Below are 23,436 nucleotides of genomic sequence, written 5' to 3' on the forward strand. Positions count from 1 at the left end.
ATCTCCCACTCCTCAGCTTTCTAACAGCCTGAAAACCAAACAGTAAATCCCACTGAAAACCAGTATTGCAGCCACTGGACGGGAGAGAATACGGTTGGAACCTCTTCAAAGGCCTATTCCCATAGAATTGTCATTATTCTTGTCTGGTGGTTCCCTGGAAGACTCCATTCACAAGGCTGTTTTTTATTTGACCTGACTGAGAGCTTACCAGTGCAAACCTTTTTCCTGGATGTGTTTGTCAAAAGTAGTAAGAAGCAACTGCTTAACACCATGGCTGCCTGAGGTTGTGAATGACAGCTGGGACAAACAACAGGTTAACCAGAAAGCTTAAAAGGAAAAGCTGGGGAGTAAGACATTCATGGGGAATTAGAAAAGCTCCCACACATTTCTGGAAATCTAGAAGGCCATGACCAGGGCTGTGTGCATGCCCAAGAAAGCCCTGAAAAGACTCTAAGCTTTCACTTCTGTCTGACCATGAAATTGTACATCCAGGAAGCGGCTAAGGTAATGTTGTTAACTGTGTAGCTGAGGGTTGATGGCTTGCTGCAATATGTATACAAAGTCTCTAAATAAAGACTGGGGAACTTTTTTCATTTTTTAGACAGAGCCCTGCTCTGTCACCCAGGCTGGAGTGAAGTGGCACAATCTTGGCTCACTGCAACCTCCACCTCCTGGGTTCAAGTAAGTCTACTGCCTCAGCCTCTTGAATAGCTGAAGCTACAGGCGCACACCATCATGCTGGCTAATTTTTGCATTTTTAGTACAGATGGGTTTTGGCCATGTTGGCCAGGCTGCTCTCGAACTCCTGACCTCAAGTCATCTACCCACCTCAGCCCCTCAAAGTGCTGGGATTACAGGCATGAGCCACCACGCCCAGCCAGACAGGAGAACTTAATGATTGCAGACATTTAAGGAAGTCTCTGCACAATTATGAGCTGACCATTAAACTAACCAAGCAGAGATCTTTGTGGCCACACACAATTTAAAAATACAGACTTAAAAGAATTCAGAAATCACAAAACAAACCAATGACAACAAGTAACAAGAATAAACTCTGGGAGAGCAGGAAAACTCTTGCCAATTTCCTTAGCAGCACAGACTGAAATAAACATAATAAAAAATGCTACAGGAGCAGAGGAAAGGTCCTCACTTTGCCTTGGTTTCAGGACTGCCTATATAATTTTCTTGGAAGAATCTGAGCTTTCAGTGTGAGAGTGCTGTGCCTTACTATCAATGTCTGCCATGAGAAAGGGAGAATGTTGAGATGTGTGGCACACATTTGCTATTCCAATTTGCAATAACTCCTAAAGGCCCTTTGGGGACAATGAGTATATGCCGAACTGTGGGAGTTTTAGCCTCATTTATAGTTAGGCAGTCAGTAATATAAATGTTAGAAAAAAATAAAAATCACACAAGTTTCACTTGGTGGTGGAATTCTAGAGGTGAACAAATCAGAAGACTAAGAAAAGGAGGCCAAAGTTTAGGTAATATTCAGAATTATAAATAAAATAATTTATAAACATTTAAATCATCATTTAAATCATCATTTAAATCATCATTTAAATCATCATTTAAATAAACATTTAAATCATCATTTAAAAATGTTACAGTGAATTGTCTTTTTAAAAATACTGCCAACTCCAAAACCCGTAATTTATCGATCCAAAGAAGAAGTCTATGATACTACAGTGGTAGATTTTACTTTCTACAAACCAATCTCAAAATAACAAATTTCATTGCAATGACTTTTTGTAAAAGACCTATCCAGTATGCCACATTTTACATTTAATAAAAGCACATATAAATTAAATGATTTTAACTAAGGAAATTTGGGTAGAAATTTTTCATTGTTAAAATAATGCTTCCGTCATTACAGAGCCTCCTCCTTAAAACTGGGTTATGTTCTGATAAACTAGTTGTAAGTTGAAAATATTGTTAGGTCAAAAACGTATTTAATACATGAACACCTAATCTACCAAACATAACTTGGTGCAGTTTACCTTAAATGTGCTAAGAACACTTACACTGGCTTACATTTGGGCAAAATCATCTAACACAAAGCCTATTAATCTCATTAATGTATTGATGTATTAATCATCTCATTAATGTATTAATGTTCTATAATACTTAATGATTATCGCTTTTGCACTGTTGTAAAGTCAAAAAATCCTAAATCAGGACTGCCTATATTTCCATGGGAATGGGAAATAAACAGCATGAATGGATTCAAACTATAAAATCACTCAGTCACAAGCAAAGATAACGAAAAATCTTTACAGCCCTGGTAAAATCCAGCTTCATGTAAAATTTCAATGACTGAATACTTTTTCTTTCACTTTGTATTCATGTAAAATTTCAATGACTGAATACTTTTTCTTTCACTTTGTCACGATTTATCTTGTAACTTGATAAAAGAAAAATAAAACAAATCTCATTAATTATCCTACTGATATGTTAGATGGCTTTACCTTAAATATACCTTAAAATACCTTGAAAAATTCTGATTTAGAGATCATGATAGTATGTTCATTACCATCACATTGGAGAACTTTGGTGATTATAAGTAAGTTACAGAATATCTGAAATCTGAAGACAGAAAGTTATGCACAAACCTGCATCTCTCCTTTCTCATCAGGTTTAGCTGGTTTTGCAGCTTCTGTAGCTGAATTTTTCAAGCTCTCTTTGCTACAGCGAAGAAGTACTTCTACTACATACAAAGGATCCAGTTCACCAGAGTTAGGCTAAAAAACAAAACAGAAGATGTTCATTCATTCTTAAGAAACTGGCCCACAAATAGTTCCATCTGTACAGGAACTATTTTCTCAGCATTTAGCATTATGACTGACACAAACTGTGTAATATATATTTATTTTATGAAACGAAAACTGTCTCTCTGGATTCAACATGTTCTACTGGATGAGAAAACACAGAAATAACTTTGTATTTATAAATTTTCTATTTATAAATTCTAATTTAATAGTACAAGCACTGTCAAGTGTGTCACAGAATGTTTCTAATAATGTTAAGAAACTAAAATTTTCAGTGTCAGAAAATTAATTTGTATCTTCACATCACTCTAAATAACATAAAAGATAGATTGAGAAGAGATTATTTTATTGCTTATTAAACTAGCATTTCTATAATGTGGTTTCAATTTTTATTGTCTTTTAGTCTTTAATATTCTGTAATAAAGCTATAATTCTGAAGATCTAACAACTACTAAGATCTCACCACAACTTCTGCACTATGATAATGTATGTTTGAGTAGTATCTTTCAAGCAATAACAGAAAATATTTTTTCAGTACAGAATTCTTTTTAAAAATATTTAAATAATCTATTTTGCATAAAATACATAAAAGGAAAGTTATATGGCAATGACTTGACTATGTGGCCTCCACCCAGGACAGTTCCTACTAAAAAAATGAAAATCTGTCAATAGATGACAATGAATCCATTTCTACAATCTATTTCTGCAATAAACTACCAATAGTTTAACAAGAAAACGTATTTCCAAAGAAAAAAGAAATCACAATTATTTTAAATCGAGTTCAAATTTCCTCAAAGAAAGCATACGCTCTATTATTACAATATGAAAGAAAAACTAACTTTTTCTCAGCATACATTAGTTCAAAATGTGGTTAAAGGAAGTTGCAAAACATTCCTTAGTTTAAACACAAAGCACAGATGAAGACAGTATTTTGATTAGATTATTTTTATCTGCAAAGATTGTGTTCAGTCATTATGAAATGAGTTTTACAAACAATGAGCTAAACAAATAGCTATGATCAACTATCAAGTCTTTCTAAGGAGCCAATGATTATAAGAATACTCAATGATTATCATATTAGCTTTACAGAGGAGGAAAAAAACCCTCTGAATAAGATGCGTAACACAATTTGATAGATGAATTAGCTCCAAAGTGCTAGGAAGATGTGAGTATCTGAAAAAAAAACCCCACAGGCATATGAGCAATCTTTAATGTTTCTAGATAACTCTGTTGTTGGATTTGGTCCCAATTTTGTAGATTTCATTAATAAATTTAATACTCTCTGTAAGATACAACAATCACACAAGTGACTATTTTAACTCAAGTATATCATACATAATCATCTATTTATGCAGAGCTACTAAAACCAACTTATAGCATTATGGAAATATTCTCAAGTGTTACTATGGAAACACAATAGGAAACCTTCTACACTGTAACATTAAATGAAAATTTGATGTTCAAGGTATTTCCTAAGATTATTAATTTTTTCTCAGCTAACTTGCTTTAGTTTTGCACTCTGTAAAGACGGATCAATGTCAACTTTCAGATAAAAAACTAGTTAAGTCTTCTATTATCTTAATTTAGATTTTTGTTTATAAGTCCTAATTTTTACTTCTTAACAGTATAACTGAACTTGTTTTTCCCAGCTTTTCTTTATTTCTTTTAAAGTGTGGCTAATTTCTGGCTATAAACCGAAATTACCTAATTAAAACACAATTTGGTAATCCCAAGCTTGTAGAACGCAAAGAAACAAGCAATTTAAAATAACAATGACAAGTACAATTACATTTTTATTTATTTAAAATGCTTCTAAGTTTTCTTTGTTGGTTTGTATATACCCTCTGCCTCTGGCAAGCTCTACTGGCCACAAAAATCTTTGGATTTGTATTCTGACTTAGATCCCAAAATTAATAAAAATGTACTTCACATTTTTAGTGAACAAATTCAAGTAGTGAAATGGAAAAATTAGTTTCACCACCAATAGAAACAGAAAAAAATGTGTTCCTCTCTAATCCTCATTTTATCTTTGCCTAAAAGAACTCTCATCGACTGATTCTACCTTTATAGTTAGACAGTCACATGAATGAATTTAGGATCAAAAGAGGCAAGTGATTTTTAAAAAATATGTCTTCTGTGTGTGTATGCATACTTGTAATTATGTTAGCTATAATTTTTCTCTCCTGAACCTCAGACTACCAGAGCATGACAGTGTGATCCACAAGCCTGCTCCCCAGCAACTGGAAAAAATTATGAAAAACCAATCATTTAAAGTTTCTGGAAACATCATAAGGGAATATATCAAGTGAAGAAAGATCTAGTCCAAAAAAACCTCTAAAATTCATTAAAGTCTTTGATATCTGAACAAAGACCGCTCCCTCCCTCACTCTTCCCACTTCACTGAAACAGAAACTCCAGACTGGTGAAGCCAAAAATACAGAAGGGCTCAGTATCCCTGCAGCTCTTAGTTGAAGAGGGCTAACTTTTAGGAGGGGCAGGATGTGAACATTTCTCATCCTCCTCCCACCTACCTGTTGCTGCTGCTAAGTCCTCTGCAAGTAAGGCTGAAAGGTACAGGCTCCCCTTCATTCATCTAGCCTCTACTGGTTGGCCAGAGGCTCTATCTTGGTGTGGTGCTGCTGAGAAAAAGGGCCCCAACAGCCCTTCCCCTGGTTCATAAGGCAATGGGTCCATGTTGGAAGGGGCAAGATGAAAATACCTGAGGCTTCCACCCCAACCCTCCGCCTATCCCTCAGCTTTTAAAGCGGGGATGTTACTCAGAGAAAAGTGTGCATTGTCCCTACCCCCAATTTTAGAATTTTGACTCAGAGATTTTGCCTGGGTGAAGAAATAGGCCTTGAAACAGACAACTCTTAATATCTTCCCAAAGGACCAGATTTTATTTGTAACAGAGCCTGAGGAAATTCAAGACTAAGATTAACTTTCAGAAACAGCAGAGGCTGTGGTGAAATACAATTGGTAGATCTGTATTCCTTGGAGATATAGGCTAAATTGTACAGCAGAGAGTTTGCAGAAGAGAACCTGGTTTTAAAAATGATAGTGGGAGGAGTCCTCCTGCTAATAGAGCTTAACAGTTGGGTATGCCCAGAGAAAGGTAAAGTCATAGAGACCCCTGTCCAAACCATTGTCATCTCAGGGTGACTGTGGGCATAACCAGGGCTGTGACCCCCAACTCTACCCCAGAAACAAACTAAAAGGCTAAACACTATAGGGGGTAAGACGTAGAGACTTCTATCAAATAATCCAGCCCAACACTAAATAAATAAACAAGGAAATAACAACAGTGGCCTGCAAGAGGTGGAGGCAGGGAGGGCAATACCTAGAGTTACTACAATATATTATCAAAAAAGAGACAAGCAAAGAAACAGGAAAGTTATGATCCATAAAACAGGGAAAAAAGTAGGCAACAGAATCTGCCTATAATAGTGATCAGATGTTAGGGTAAACAGACTTAAAAGTTGCCACTATAAATATATTCAAAGAATCAAGGGAAATCACAATTAATGAAGTAAAAGGTACAATAACAATGTTGTATCAAATAGAACATATCGATGACGAAATAGAAAATATAAAAAGAAACCAAAAGCAAATTTTAGAGTTTAAAAGTCTATTTACTGAAGTGAGGAAAATTACTAGAGGGGCCCAACAGTAGATCTGAACTGGCAGATAATATCACCAGTGAATTTGAAGATAGACTATTGATGGAGATTATGCAATCCAAAGCACAGATAAAAATGAACCAGGCCTCAGAGGAATATAGGACACCATTAAGTGCAACATACCCATAATGGAAGTTCCAGAGGAGAGGTTTAGAGAAAGGAGCAGAAAAATATTCAAAGAAATAACGGCCTGGGCACAGTGGTTCACACCTGTAATCCCAGCACTTTGAGAGACCAAGGTGGGAGGATTGCTTGAGCCTAGGAGTTTGAAATCAGCCTGGGCAATATAATGAGACCTGGTCTCTACAAAAACTGTTTAAAGTTAGCCAGGCATGGTGCTGCACACCTGTAGTCCCAGCTACTCAGGAGGCTGAGGTGGGAGAATTGCTTGAGCCCAGGAGTTTGAGGCTGCAGGGAGCCATGACTGAACCACTGCACTCTAACCTGGGTGACAGAGTGAGACCCTATCTCTAAAAATGACAAAACAAAACCAGAAATAGTGGCTGAAAACTTCTCAAAATTTACTGGAAAAAAAAAAAAGAATTCATCTATATAGCCAGAAAATTCAATAAAGTTCAAGTAGGATAAAGGCAAAGAAGTTCAGTCACTTTCTATGCAGATACATTTATAATAAAAATGCGGGAAGCCAAACCAAAAAGAGAAAATCTTGAAAGCAGCAAGAGAAAAATAGATTAATCTCTTACAAGGGAACTTCAACAAGACTAACAGCGAAAATTTCTCAGCAGAAACAATGGAGGCCAGAAAGCAATGAGTTGACATATTCAAAGAAAAAACAACTGTTAACCAAGAATCCTATATCCAGCAAAGTTACCTTTCAAAAATGAAGGCAAAATAAAGACATTCTCAGATAGACTAAAAACTGAGAAAATCTGTTTCTAGTAGGCCCACCTTATAAGAAATACAAAAAGAAGTTCTACAGGCTAACATCAAGTAATACTAGACATTTATTTGAAACTACGTAACAAAATAACACTGGTAAAGGTAATTATATAATTATAAAAGATAGAAATAAAAATCTTTTTCTCTTCAATGATTTAAAAAGCAGTTGTATAAAACAATATGTCTACATTGTATTATTGAGCCTGTAACATATCAAAATGTAGTATCTTGGCAGTAACAGCAGAATGGAGGTAGGTGGGAGCAAAACTGTGTAAGACTAAGGCAGTAACTCCAGAGAGTAACTTGAATTCACAGGAACAAATAAAACCAAAAATGATAAATAAGAAGGTTAATATAACAAAAGCGATATATACACACGTGCTTTCCTGTCTTCTATAAGCTTTAAAAGTAATAAAAAGTGGCCGGGCATGGTGGGTCACACCTATAATCCCAGCACTTTGGGAGGCTGAGGTAGCCGGATCACCTGAGGTTAGGAGTTTGAGATCAGTCTGGCCAACACGGTGAAACATCATCTCTACTAAAAATACAAAAAATTAGCTGGGTGTGGTGGCGTGAGTCTGTAATCTCAGGTACTTGGAAGGCTGAGGCAGGAGAATCACCTGAACCTGGGAGGCGGAGGTTTCCCTGAGCTGAGACTGTGCCACTGCACACCAGCCTGCCTGGGCAACATAGTAGACTTCATTTCAAAATAAATAAATAAATAAATAAATAAATAATTTTTTAAAAGTACATAAAGTATTAACCATAATAATATATTGCTGGATTTGTAACATTTATAGATGTAATACGTATAACCATGAAAAGAGAGAAAAAGGAATAGAGCTATACAGAAATAACACCTCTATATCACACTGGAATTAAGTCAGTGTAAATCTAAAGCTTATTCTAATAATATGTATATTGGAAAGCCCCAGCAAACACTAAGAAAATCTCTCTGTTGCTATATACATATACATATATACACATGTACACACACATACATACATGTATATGTATATGAAATCTTTAAAAAATTAAAATGCCACATTAGAAAAAATTCACATGATGCAAAAGAAAGCAGTAAAAGAAGAGAAAACAAAGACACAAGACACAGAAAACAAAAATTAAAATGGCAGCTGCTAAACCAACTACATCTGTAATGAAACTCAATGTGAACAGATTAAGCAATCCATAAAAGGAATAGAATTTCAGATTGGATTAAAAAAACAAAACAAAATCCAACTGCTGTGTATGCTGTGTACAGGACACACACTTTAAACTTACTGATATAAACAAGACTGAAAATTTAAAAATGGGAAAAAATATTATGCAAAGAAAAATCAAAAGAAAGCTCAAATAGCTATGCTGATACAAAACAAAATACATTTTAACACAGCTTGAAAACACATGAAGCAAAAACTGACAGAAATGAAGGGAAAAATAGACAATACAACAATAATAGTTACGAGACTTCAATACTCCACTTTCAAGAATAGATAATAATAGACCAACCAGACAGAACGGTCTGCAAAGAAAGAAGTTGAAGACCTGAACAACACTCTAAAAGAAGTTCTAAACCAACTACACCTAAAGGACATCTATAAAACATCTCCCACCTTAAAGCAGCAGAATATACATTCCTCTCAACTGCACATAGAACACTCTGCAGGACAGACCATGTCAGGCCATTAAACAAGCTTAGAACAATTCAAAACTACTGAAAGAATTCCAAGTACACTCTTGACAAAAACAAAATTAGAAATAATAAAGACAAAAATTTGGAAAATTAACAAATATGTGAACATTAACACTCTCCTAAATAACCAAAGGGTTAAAGAAGAAATCAAAAGGGAAATTAGAAAATACTTTGAGATTAATGAAAATGATAAAATATACTAAAATTTATGGAATACAGCTAAAGCACCTGTAGAGGGAAATTTATAATTGTAAAAGCTCTATTTAAAAAGAAGAGGTATCTCAAGTTAATAACCTAATCTTCTACCTTAACACATTGAAAAAAGAACAGCAAACTAAACCTATAGTCAGAAGAAAGGAAATTAAAAAGATGGGGCATAACCTAATGAAACAGAGACAGAAAAACAGAGGGAAAAAAATCAATAAAAACAAAAGCTCACTGAGAAGATTAACAAAATTGACAAACTTTACCCAGATGAAAGATTTAAACGAATAGGTCAGATATGAACGAGACACTACTAATGACCATACAAAAATAAAAAGGATTAAAAAACAATACTATGAATAACTGTATATCAATAAATCACAGAAAATTTGAAGAACATGCCATACCAAGTAGAGATGGACTTAGTAATCTCTAAGTAAACTACCCATAAAGAAGAGCACAAGCCAAAGCGGCCTCATTGCCAAGTTCTACCAAATATTTTAGAAGTTTTGAATGTCATGAAGATATTGGGGAAAAAAAATTTAATACCAGTTCTTCAAAAACTCCTCCAAAAAATGAAAGAAAAGGGGAACACTTCCTAACTCATCCTATGAGGCCTACATTACCCTAATACCACACCCAAACAAAGATGTCACCAAGAAAACAACAAACCAACATTTCCTATGAACAGTGGCATAAAAAATCCTCAAAAACATACTACCAACTGAATCCCGATACATAAAGAGAATAATATATCATGACACTGGGATTTATCTCGGAAATCCAGTCATATTAACATCTGAAAACCAGTTAATGTAATATATCATATCAGAATACAAAATAGAATAAAGAGCAAAAATCACATGATCATCTCAATGGGCACGTAAGAAATATTTGACAAAATATTTATCTTTCATGAGAAAAACACTCAACACACCGGGAACAGAGGAAATTTTCTCTACTTCTGGGGGATATGGAAGGATAGGTGAATGACATAGGTTTCTTTTTGAGATGATGAAAATGTTCTAGAATTGACTGTGGTGACTGATGGTTGCACATATCTGCGAATACACTATATGTCACTGAGTCATATACCCTAACCGGGAAAATTGGACAGTGTGTGCATATCATCTCCATAGAACTGTTTAAAAAAAGAAACAAAAAATGTAAAACCTAGCATGAAAGGAATCTATAGCACTTCAGTACAGGTTAAAATATTCTGCCCTAGCAAAATTCTCTTATAGACAAGTTATGGAATGAGTAAACTGGCAAAGGCATGCTAGCTGTTCCATCTTGGGTTACATAAATGTCCATGAAACCACTGTATTTAGCATTCAATGTCTCACTTCAACTCCACATAAAAAGAGAATTTAATAGCTGTCAGAGAGGCTTAAATAAAGACTACTCTGTCCAGTTAACCTCACCTCCTGCAAGGAAGATCATAGCTACATGAAAATAATGCATGTGTCTCTCTGAGTGTGTGTGTGTGTGTCAGGGGGATTTGGGGAGTGGAAGGAAAGCACTACCACCATTTAACAGTTTTCTCATGGTTGAGGCGATACACAGAAAACATAAAGGACTGGCTGGGCGCAATGGCTCACACTTGTAATCCCAGCACTTTGGGAGGCCGAGACGGGTGGATCACCTGAGGTTAGGAGTTCAAGACTAGCTTGACCAACATGGCGAAACCCCATCTCTACTAAAAATACAAAAATTAGCCGGGTGTATTCCAACAATTAATTCCTCATGGCAGAATTTATTACTGCTTCTCTTCAGGTAATATTATTTCTTCTTAGACCGATTTCATAAGCCTGAAAAAACATTTCACCAAAAACTGATATACAATTCTAGTTTAAAGACAACAGTTTACCTTAACATTTGACTTTTTTGAGAAATTCACCACTACTCCCCAGCCAAAGTCATCTCCTTCATTCTTTACCTAAAAAGAAAAGCAAGTAAGCAAGATCAAATGTATATATACAAGACAATTTCAGTCTTTCCTACCCACATTCTAGACTAATAAAGCCTTCTGAATTTTCTGATAAAATATCTTTAGCAAAAGCATTGCTAAATTTAAGAAACAAGATATTAACCCTGCAGGAAAAAAAATCAATGACAAATTTCATTTTAGAAATTGCCCCTAGAACAGCAACAACAGGAATCTCTCAGTTGGCAAATGAATGCCGAAAATGACAGTATGTTTCAAGGATATAAATATTTTATATCTAATGAATTCATCCAGAACTTAAAATTACCTTATTTTTCATATAGTTATATGAATAGTTACATGAATATAGTTATATGAAGTTATAGTTAGCATTTCATAACTAGAAATACTTTATATGTTAATCCCAAAACTATCTACTTCAATTTATAGTCCTCAAAATAAAAACCAGTGGTGATTAAAAGGCCTTTGCATAAGCCCCTAAGTTAGTGCCATGTGAAACAGGTAAAATAATATGATTAATATAGATCAATTATTGTAGCAGGAAGCATTTTATCAGGATAAAAAATAAATTAGAATCTTTAACAAAAATATGTTTAAATATTGAATTATTCAAGTATTTTATGAAGAAACAATGACATACCTTTACCAAACGACCTGGTTGTAGAAAAGGTAAGCAGTATTTTGGTTTGTGAATATATTCTTCAATTTCTTTACCCAATTTGGCAAGCTGCTGTCTAATCTTATAATAGATAACCACACTTTCTTCATTGGGAATTACTATTTTATTATACTGTTCTTCTGAATTCTTTACCTCTGTAAATAGAACACATGTACAAAATTAAAAAATTATATATCTTATTTAAATTATATCCAAGACATAGGATTTTTTCCTATTAGGTTGGTGCCAATGTAGTTGCGGTTTTTGTTTACTTTCCACCTTCCTGTAAGTCTCTATGTGTTCAGCTATCCAAAAGCTCCTCAAACCCTGTCCTCTTGTGCCCTTTATGGAGACTTTATTGGATAGACATGACTGACAACTGCGAAGAAATGTGGCTGGTCACAATCTATTACTAATAGACTGAGTGGGAAAACCCAGCCAGATCTGCCCATTACAAGTGTTTTTTTTTTTTTTTTTTTTTTTTCCTGCGCCTTTCTGTATAGCATTTCTTCCTCCAAGGTAGGAGGCAGGATCTCTTTTGAAATGGGTGTCTTGTGACCTAAATTCAGACAAGGTAGGTCAGAGAAATTTTTTAGGTCGGTCTCCAAACAGAAAAGCTGGAGATGATTCCTGCCTTGGGGAGAAAAAGCAGCAGGTGAAAGGAAGGCAGCAGCAGATCAGAGAGAAATTCTATCTTCTGGCACCTGCTTCTGACCCAGCATTATAACAAAAGACTATACAAAGGCTATGGGAGTTATAAATCAGGAACCATGGACAAAAACCAACCAATAAATCATAGGCCACACCCTGGTTTTTTGTTAATAGGGATCTCATATTAACAGGATATATCATTTCAAAGATATTGGCGTATTATTAGACGTGTATTTAGTCATTAATTAGATCAGTCTACCATTAAATGGTATGAATATGTCTCTTAGGCTGAGGCCATGCAGGTTTGTAGGCTTTTATTTGATCTTGTCTGGTTTTAAAAGTAGGAGACATCTTGGCAAATACATAGTTTTATATTTTTAGGCCTTTGGTATAATTGAACTAGGATATAATTTTTTTGTTTTGAGCTTCTTTAGAGGTATTAATATTGGATTTTTAAAATGTGTAATTCCATTTTTAAAATCAATAGCCTTTTTTTTCTTTTTTTTAGAGATGGAGTCTCACTCTGTCGCCCAGATTAGAGTACAGTGGTGCAATCTCGCCTCACGGCAAGCTCCGCCTCCTGGGTTCATGCTATTCTCCTGCCTCAGCCTCCCGAGTAGCTGGGACTACAGGCGCCCACTACCATGCCCAGCTAATTTTTGTATTTTTAGTAGAGACGGGGTTTCACCGCGTTAGCCAGGATGGTCTTGATCTCCTGACCTCGTGATCTGCCCACTTTGGCCTCCCAAAGTCCTGGGATTACACATGTGAGCCACCAAGCCTGGCCTTTCGTTTGTGTTTTTTTTGAGACAGTTTTGGCTCACTGCAACCTCTGCCTCACAGGTTTAAGTGATTCTCCTGCCTCAGCCTCCTGAGTAGCTGGGATTATCGGCATGCGCCACTATGCCCAGCTAATTCCTGTATTTTTAGTAGAGACGGGGGTTTCACCATGTTGGCCAGGCTGGTCTTGAACTCCTGACCTCAAGTGATCCACCTGCCTTGGCCTCCCAAAGTGCTAGAATTACAGGTGCGAGTCACCACACCTGACCTATAAAATCTATAGTTTTTAAATACCCTTCCTTCTTTTTTTTTAAATCTATGGAAGGGACATTAGAATTGACTACAATGATGGTCTAGATTTTAGGCAGCAAGAGTAGCCTAGCACATATCTCCTCCACATTGTATCTCTGTTTAGATGTGATAAGGTTATACAGGTATAGAACTAGTGCCATTTTTATAATTAGGCAAATAGTATTGATTTTCAGTCTATTTTGTCAGATGGGATGAAGGTACAATTCATCCTATATGGCTCTTAGGAATTTTGATAAAAGGGTTAAATATATAGTTGCAGTTTTCTGTTTAGGAATTATCTTTTTAGCATTTGTAGTTGTAGCCCTGGTGTTAGGACCATTCTATCAGGTAAAGAAAGAAAAAAAGTTGTTCTTTTGAGGTAATGTGTTTTAAGAAACACAAGTGTTTTTCCGGCTAGGCACAGTGGCTCACACCCATAAACCCAACACTCTTGGGAGGCCGAGGCAGGAGGAGGATAGCTTGAGCTCAGGAGGTCAAGACCAGCCTGGGAGAGACAGTGAGATTCCATCTCTATAAAAATAAAACATTAGGTTGGTGTGATGGTACACACCTGTAGTCCTAGCTACTTGGGAGGCTGACGTTGGAGGATTCCTTGAGCCCAGGAGGTTGAGGCTACAGTGAGCTATGATTGTGCCAATGCACTCCAGTCTAGGCAACAGAGACCCTGCCTCCAAAAAAATAAGTGTTTTAAATATATTTTTTATATTTTTTTAAATGCTTCTTGAGACAGTCTTGCTCCATTGCCCAGGTTAGGGTTCAGTGGCACAATCTCGGCTCACTGCAACCTCTGTCTCCTGGGTTCATGCTATTCCCTACCTCAGCCTTCTGAGTAACTGGAATTACAGGTGTGCGCCACCACATACAGCTAATTTTTTGTATTTTTAGTAGAGACAGGGTTTTGCCATGTTGGCCAGGCTGGTCTTGAACTTCTGGCCTCAAGTGATCCACTCGCCTTGGTCTCCCAAAGTGCTGGGATTACAGGCATAAGCCACCATGCCCGGCATTTTTTGTATTTTTTATGTCACATAACAGTAACTAACGCAGAAGAAGCCTTCTGTGACTCAATGTGTGAGGGGTTTTCTTCCCCACACACCAAGCAGTGGATGTCAGCTGGGTGTCCTCTAATTTAATTTTGACATTATCCACCTGGAGATAGCATCAGGTCTCACAGGTTGAGAGTTCAGTCCCCAAGACTGCCCCCACCCCTACCCTGACTAGTCACAAGTTAAGGCCTCCAAAATTTTAGACACTAGTCACAAGTTTAGACACCAGTCACCAGTTAGGCCTCCAAAAATTTTAACAAATTGAAATTTTTACAACTTCCTATTTAGGTCTGATTTGTGTGTGTGTGTGTGAGTAGCTCACGAAACTAAAAAAAAAAAAAAAAAAAAACCACATTATCAGTTTATTACAAAATATATTTTTAAAAATAGATAAAAAAATATAAGACAAAGCCTAAAAAGGTCCCAAACAACAAGAGCTTTTGTCCCCACAGAGATGGAGTACACCATCTTCCTCAACAAATAAATTTTTGTTTCCTTCCTATAAGTCTCTTCATATTTAGCTATCCAAAAGTTCCCCAAATCCTGTCCTCCTGGACCTTTTATAGTGACTTTTAATTAGATGGATATAATTCACAACTATATATAATTAAACAAAAAATACATAATCTAATATTAAGAGAGTAAAAAAACCCAAGAAAGCCCATTTATTTAAAATTTTTGAATCTCTATAACATTTCTTCCTCCAAGACATAAGACAGAACCCTCTTTAAAATGGTGGTCTTATGAACTATAAGACAAAATAAGTCAAAAAAATTTATTATGAACAGATCTAAGACAAAAAGGCCAAAAAAAAAAAAAAAAAAAAGAAAGAAAAAGAAACAACTCTGCCTTAAAATAAATAAATAAATAACAAAACTAGGTTTAAAATAATCTAATTTCTAAGGCCTATTGTGCCCTAACATTTTAACAAGACTATAAATAACAAAGGGTATAAAAATTATAAGCCAAAAACCATAGACAAATACACCACACACACCCCCCACCCACAGTTTTAAATTCTGATAAAATCCAATTTATTTTTTTCTTCTGTTGTTCATACTTTTGGTGTCACAGCTAAGAAATCACTGCCAAATCCAAAATTACGTAAATTCACACCTATGTTTTTTCCTAAAAGTTTTAAATTTTTAGCTCTTATATTGACAGCTTTATCTATTTTGAGTTACTTTCTGTATATGGCATGAGGTAAGGGTGCAACTTTATTATGCATGTTGCAATTCTGTTGTTTCAGCACTACTTGTTGAAAAATTAACTGACAACAGATGTACGGGTTTACTTCTGGACTCACAATTCTACTCCATTGATCTGTATCAAACTGCTCTATGTAACCTGTGTGCTTCAGTTTCTTAATCTGCAAAATGAGGATAACCATAGTGCACATAACTCCACAAAGCTTTCCCAGGGACTGACGAAAGACAAAGAATATACTTAGCTAACAGTATTGCTCATGGTAAACAGAAAGGATATTGCTCCTGTATTATTATGTTTATTATCATCAACCTTTTCACAGACTGTTCCTAGAGCTCTAAGTTCTAGTCTTTTGTACTACCTTGGGCACACTGCATCATCCTGGTTCTTTTTAAATGAACTGCATCACTGCTTACAGGAGCTGTACTTCAGTCATTAAAGACTAGAATACCATCCGAAACAACATGCATTATGGCAGTAAACATTATCAGGAAAAAAAAATTAAACCCTATAAAAGAATATTTGACAGACCAAAGTCATTAAGAGTTATAAGAAAACGAAGACTGCACACTGAAATGATGATCCTGCTGCCCCGCCCAGAGTTACATATAACATTATACTTGTAGGAATCAGGTGAGCACTAAAGGCAGCACGGACAGGAGGAATTTAAGAAAATGATATAAGGAAATTTCTATGGGGTTTTAACAGGGAAGCATCCAGAAAGATTTTTTTTATATCACTCCAAATCACTTCAGTGCTCAGACTATTTAACTAGAGTCAAAAGTTTGAAAGATATTTTAAGAAGTCACATTTATTCTGTATCCAGGACTCTAACTACAGCCACATACCACTCCAGAAAATTATTAACTTTAGGTACAGTCTTTTTTCTCCAAATTAAACAAACAAAAATCAGTTTCTCTAATCTTTTCTCATGTTAAAAAAAAACCGGTTTTATGTCTTTCAAAATTGGTAATATACATGTAACAAATTAGAATAGAAAAACAAAGACATAAATTAATGAGGCAACTTGCTTGTGAGACTGCCACTATGAAGCAAATTAACTTAAGGATAGTATCTCTTCCACCCCAATCAGACAGTTGAGGAACTTTAGTATAAGAAGCTGGTTTAACTACAGTGCAAATGAGAAGATCCCATGGGTCATCGCCATAGGAAAGCCTCAGAATTTCAGAAGATAGCGTGTAAAACATGCCCATAAACTCTTAAGACAGCTTGTAACCAATTTCTTCCTTTAGAGGAAGATGAGAGATGGTGGTTGCAAAGACATATTTATAGCATACAATATAGTGTATAATAGTGTGCACAATAGATAAGCCTGGGAGCGACTGGGAAATGAACTGCCATGCTCAGAACTAAGCAAATTTTACAAGTAAAAGCATAGATTGCTTTACTGCTCTATGGCAATACTATCAGTTTTTGCAACAAGCACTTACTGAGCATTTAACATAGATTATCTCATTTAGTTCTTATAACTTGCATGAACTGGATATTATCCCAACTTCATACACAAACTAAGGCCCAGGTAGCCTTGATTCAAACCCTCATCTAACTGCACAGCTCTTTCTATTACCACTGGCATTATTAATGAAACTAAATAAAAAGACTAAGATTAAGTATGCATTTTTCTTTTCAGTAAGGGTAGAGTACAATCCAAGGACCTCTACTCTTATGGCTCACTGAAAAATGTACTGTTGATTAGATAAATCAAAATGAAAAACATCTCACATATGTGAGCCATCTATTTGTTATAATCAATAAAACATTCTACCAATTCTACACTTCCAAAGACAACAGCCCACATTTTAATTTTGGTATATTTAAGGCGGTAAAATAATACCAGCGCCTTGAAAAGGCTCTAGCAGTATCTGCAACAAAAGAAGTATATTCCTGCAAGTAATGAGTGAAAATAGGAATGAACTGCATTCAGGACGTATTCTCTCATACTACATGCTCTGTTTGATTGCAGCACTCAGCTCTGCAAACTGTACTACAGGTGTTTCAATTCCCTTATTTCTCTTTCATCAATCAAGTTCCTACCTCTTCCATTAACAAGTATTTTATATTTTGGACAGTATTTCTACTTACTGGTTTCAGGAGGTTAGAAAAACAGCTTGCCCCTTTAAAACCAGAGGTAGAGAAATGCAGGGCTAATTCAATTCCAAGTAGATACAAGTATCCAGAGGCAAGGCCAGAGAACAAAGATCATGTTACTCACAATCCTCTTAAAAAGTAAGTCAGAACCAAATTGAAAAAACAAAACAAAACACAAAAGCTGGGGACTGAGGAGACAGCGGACATGAGATGGAAATGTCTACCTAAATAGAAGAAACCGAGGCAAAATTAACAGTTTATGTGGGCCAAGGTTGATGACTGCAGCCAGAGATACACTTCTAAGTTCAGGAAGTGCTCTAGAGACAAAGGAGGGGCTCAAGTTTCTGAAGAAAAAGGGATGAATCAGGGACAGGTGCAGTGGCTCATGCCTGTAATCCCAGCACTTTGGGGGGCTGAGGTGGGTGGATCACCTGAGGTTGGGAGTTCGAGACCAGCCTGACCAACATGGAGAAACCCTATCTCTACTAAAAATACAAAATTAGCTGGGCGTGGTGGTGCATGCCTATAATCCCAGCTACTTGGGAGGCTGAGGCAGGAAAACCACTTGAATCCGGGAGACGGAGATTGCGGTGAGCTGAGATCATGCCATTGTTGCCATTGCCTGGGCAACAGGAGTGAAACTCCATTTCAAAAAAATAAATAAAAAGAAAAAAGAAAAAGGGATGAATTAGAAGAGGGGCTAGATTACAGAAGGTGTCAGGAATTCATTGGTTAACAGAAATAACACCGGTTAGTGACTGGCTATACAGTGGCTTCAAAAGGTAATTATTTAGTTCCAAGGGTAGGAGACTTGAGACTTGACTTCGGCTATATTTTAAGTGACTTTCTCGGCCTAAAAACTGAAAGGGGCTCCCATTCCCCACGTAAAAGGTTTTCTTTTTAATTTCTCAGTGAAATGGTGGAATGTTTAAGTTCACTGAGTGAGTAGTAGAATCTTGCTCTAAGTCATATTGAACAATCTCTGGGTCCAGCCAGAAGTCAGAAAATAGGCTTTAAAAAAACAGGGTAATACTTGGGAGTTTCCCCTCTGTCCTCCACTGTACCAAGGATGCTTTTAAAAAGTAATTTACTGTTTATCAGAATGTAAAAAGAAAATGAAACAAAACAAAGGTAAGTGCACCAATACACACTTCTGTTTCACTTGGTTATTCAGTCTCCAAACCAGTCTAACTGCTAGCTGTGTGTGTATGTACAATTATCCTACTCATGCATGACTGTGCTAATTGCTTAGGAGGAATACTTTAATTTCCTTTCAAGTATTAAACTAGCTTGTAATCTTACACCTGTTTCAATGACAGCATCTGAAATTTCCATGATATAAGGTAAAATTAATACTGCTAATTTGATTTTAACATCTCCTTAATTCACATTCAAATCCAAAGTGTATTTAAACCTTGTTAATCTTTTTTATTATTAATTTTATTTTTAATAAAATAAAATAAAATTTATTATTAATACAATTTTTGGTGGGATAAGGGCATTTATAGCTCTTTTAAAAATACAGTTCTGAGACTAGAAACATATTTTTCTATCTCTTTGCTAAGACTATAGTTTATCAGCCAAACACGAGGGGTATTATTAATAACTTTTACAAAAAATTAATAAATGTAGTATGATTTGAAATTATACATTTGTCATGTTATAAGGTTTTAAAAAATATATTCAAAAATCTGCTTATGGAAGTTTACTAAAGGTGATTGTTGAGATCATCCAGCTCACATTTTAAGAAATTGTCTGTCATCTTTGATTTTTTTCTTAATCAATTAGAGAGGTTATTACATCTATTTTCATCACTTTATTAATGGTGAAACCCTGTATCTACAGAAAATACAAAAATTAGTCAGGCATGGCGGCACATGCCTATAGTCCAGCTGAGCGGGAAGGATCAACTGAGCCCGGGAAATTGAGGCTGCAGGGAGTTGGGATGGTACCACTGCATTCCAGTCTAGGCGACAGAGCAAGACCCCATCTAAAATAAAGTAAAATAAGAGTGGAATTGTCCTATATACTCATAAGAAAGGAATCTCAAATTTGTCTTGTTAAATAAATCATGATACAGTTATAAAATGGAAATATTATTCAGTCATTAAAAATCATACTTTCTTGAAATTAAAACTTTTTTTTTTTTTTTTTTGAGATGGAGTCTCACTCTGTTGCTCAGGCTGAAGTGCAGTAGTACAATCTTGGCTCACTGCAACCTCCACCTCCCGGGTTCAAGTAATTCTTCTGTCTCAGCCTCCCAAGTAGCTGGGATTACAGGTGCCCACCACTACACCCGGCTAATTTTTTTGTATTTTTAGTAGAGAGGGGGTTTCATCATGCTGGCCAGGCTGGCCTCGAACTTCTGACCTCAAGTATCTGCCCGCCCCGGCCTCGCAAAGTGCTAGGATTACAGGTGTGAACTACCACACCTGGCTGAAATTAAAACTTTAAAAGTCAGAATAAATGAGCTACTAAATACAAAGCATTTAATAAAAGGCTAAGCATAAGGTAAATATTTAACAAATGATATTAATTATAAGCATTATCATTACCAGTATAAGTATCATTATTACAAAAACCTCACATCTAATTTTGCCTTTAAAAAGCATACTTATTCGTAAAACAAAATAGAAAAACTACAAAGTGTTAACAGTGGTTGGGTAGCTATTTCTGTGTGAGATTACAAATGATTTTAACTTTCCTCTATCTTTGTTATATTTTCTTTTTCCTTTTCACAATGACTACACACAATATTTTTATAAGATTTACCCAAACCAGTGGTTTATTTTTTTTCATACTCAAGTGAAAACCAGTAGTTTAAATCGTTGCCTTCATTTTAGCTTTTAATCAGCTCTTATGACCATTAGTCACGCTACCCTCTAAGGTAAGAATCAATGTACAACTCCACTTGAACATAATTACCATAGGACATTTACTTTTTGTGCTTTTGCAAGCATTACCTTAATATTAAGAACTGAAAATTCCAAAAAAGCTAAACTCTAATCCAAGTTAAAGCATTGCATTTCCCTAAACATTCACAGGCTTATGCCAGGGCACTCTTTTATAATGAGAAATGGTGAAAGAACAAGGCTAATATGCATGTGATTCTCTTTTTTTTTTTTTCCTTCTTGAGTCGGGAGTCTCGCTTTGTTGCCAGGTTGGAGTGCAGTGGCGCAAACTTGGCTCACTGCAACCTCCGCCTCCCATGTTCAAGTGATTCTCCTGCCTCAGCCTCCTGAGCAGCTGGGACTACAGGAGCCCGCCACCAAGCCCGCTAATTTTTTGTATTTTTAGTAGCGACAGGGTTTCACCATGTTGGCCAGGATGGTCCCGATCTCTTGACCTCGTGATCCACCCGCCTTGGCCTCCCAAAGTGCTGGGATTACAGTCGTGAGCCACCGCGCCTGGCTGCATGTGCTTCTTACAGGTCAAGTTTTAAAATACTAGGCTTTGTGTTATTTCATTATTCAGGACCATGAGTTATACGATACATACGCACAAGACAAGAATTATACTAAATTTGAGCCAACTATAGAAAAGTTCCCTGCCAGCGTTTTCTTTCCTTCATTTTGAAATGTTCTATTCAGTTACAATGACCAGACTACAGTTGTGCAGTCCATTACATATGAACCAAAATTTACCTTACAAAAAAAAGCCAAAGCAGCCAATAATGTAGACATTTTGCTAGTCTCCTAGCTACATTAAGCTCTGTTACAGTATTTTATACTTACTCTCTACTACTCCTGGAATTGCTCGATAATGCTGAAACTGATAGAAGGATTTTTCCAACATGTACTCAGGATTAATTTCTTCTACACGTAGTAAGTTCAAAACCATGTTGTAGGTCAAATGGAAAGCACTATTTAGAGGATCAGCAGAGCCCTAAGAGAGAAAAAAAATGTCAATTTTGTAGTTTTCCAAATAAATTTACCCAAGTACCTTAAACCTACTATAATGCATAATACATCATAGCAGAAGTGTATTAAGAAACTTTTATTTCTCAAACACATACCACACAGAAGTGTACTGGACATGTTGTAAACTCTATTGTTTTCTAAAGATAAGGGTAAAAATGGAAAATACTGAGGCTCAGAACTGAATACCCAATTTAGCAATCAAGTTAATAAGCTTATATCTCTCATCTATAAGTATTCACACAAATCCTTTGTTTTAGCAAAACTAAGAACTCCAAATACGTGTTAATTCTTGATTCTAAAGCCTCTCCTGTTTCCTAAAATAGCATTCTTTCTTTTTAGCCATGAAAATTAAAATATAACCTCCACTCTGACTCCATTCCTTTGGAGCTTGCCCCACCTACATTCCTCCATAAAGCCTTAAACCACAACCATCTAGTCCAGAATCATCTCAAACTTCCCAGAACTAGAATTATCAGAACTTATATTCTAGCACTGGGCCATGTATTGCTTCTTGCTTGCTTTGTATGAATGTAAATATATTCCTTTAGTTTAGAAATGATCACCATTTACTGAGGGCTTAGCATATGCCACTCACTGTACTAAATAAATACTAAATCTTCAATTCACAACATTCGTAACAATATTTTGTCTCCATTTTAAACAAGAAACAGAGGCTCAGAGAGATGCAGGGACTTGCCAAGAGTAAAGCAGGAGCTAAAATCTAGGAGTATCTAGGCTTAAAGTCTTCATAGAGGGCAAGTCATATTGGAACTTATTTTATATACCTATCAATCCAACGCATACCTCACATTACTAAAAATATAGGAACCCTTTGAATGTTGATCAAGTACTCTTTTAATGTATTTAATTTGATCAGTTAACTAAAACAATGTATCAAGAGACAGCCTAATAAGAGGATCACCTACAATTTAACTGAAACAAGAAAGGTAACCAATGATAAAGATATTATGTAAACTTTGAAGGATTCCAGGCAAACTTTGAAGAATTCCTTTTTGCCAATTTGCTTACTAAAAAGATATTGAGAGAGCCAAACATACCACTTTTCTAGAACAGTTTTTGTAATATTTTATAAATACTAATATAATGATCTCTTATATTTTAGAATATATGGTTCATTTAGGCAACTAGTTCTAAAAATTAACAGGCTAAATATTCTTGCATTATAAACCATAAAGGTGGAAGATGGAGAAATAAATAAATGTGAGCCTTCCCACTTCTTCAAAAAAGGCCTGTACATAGTTATCTTAAGTACAGTTACAGAACCAACTTTAATAGAATAGGTATATGCTTCTTACATTTACAAATAATTTAAATAACCAGTAAGGTCAAAATTATTTTTCCTTCAATTCAGGAAAATTTGATTCATTGTTGAAAAGAACACACCACTGACTAGAAATATCATACTATTGAAATGAGCACTTTATGTACTCTAAGTTACTAGTATGTTTATTTAGTAATTTCAGAAAGTATAGAAATGGTTTCATTTTGATAAAACTAGTAACATCTACTCAAAATACTGTGATATTTTTACATTCTTTGG

The 23,436-nt window shown here is 35.6% G+C and overlaps 1 protein-coding gene across 2 annotated transcripts in view; it reads right to left on the minus strand.

The window, feature by feature from the left end:
- SKIV2L2 (superkiller viralicidic activity 2-like 2 (S. cerevisiae)) overlaps positions 1 to 23,436 on the minus strand; it is a 128,290-nt gene that overhangs the window by 37,917 nt on the left and 66,937 nt on the right. For both annotated transcript variants that reach the window (XM_011996753.1, XM_011996754.1), the window contains 4 exons: positions 21,690 to 21,840; positions 11,837 to 12,009; positions 11,119 to 11,187; positions 2,613 to 2,741 (listed from right to left, as the gene is read on the minus strand). In XM_011996753.1, coding sequence (XP_011852143.1) covers positions 2,613 to 2,741; positions 11,119 to 11,187; positions 11,837 to 12,009; positions 21,690 to 21,840 — 522 coding nt within the window. The remainder of the gene's footprint in view (positions 1 to 2,612; positions 2,742 to 11,118; positions 11,188 to 11,836; positions 12,010 to 21,689; positions 21,841 to 23,436) is intronic.

Source organism: Mandrillus leucophaeus, unplaced genomic scaffold (assembly GCF_000951045.1).
Source record: "Mandrillus leucophaeus isolate KB7577 unplaced genomic scaffold, Mleu.le_1.0 Scaffold523, whole genome shotgun sequence".
Taxonomy (NCBI): Eukaryota; Metazoa; Chordata; class Mammalia; order Primates; family Cercopithecidae; genus Mandrillus; species Mandrillus leucophaeus.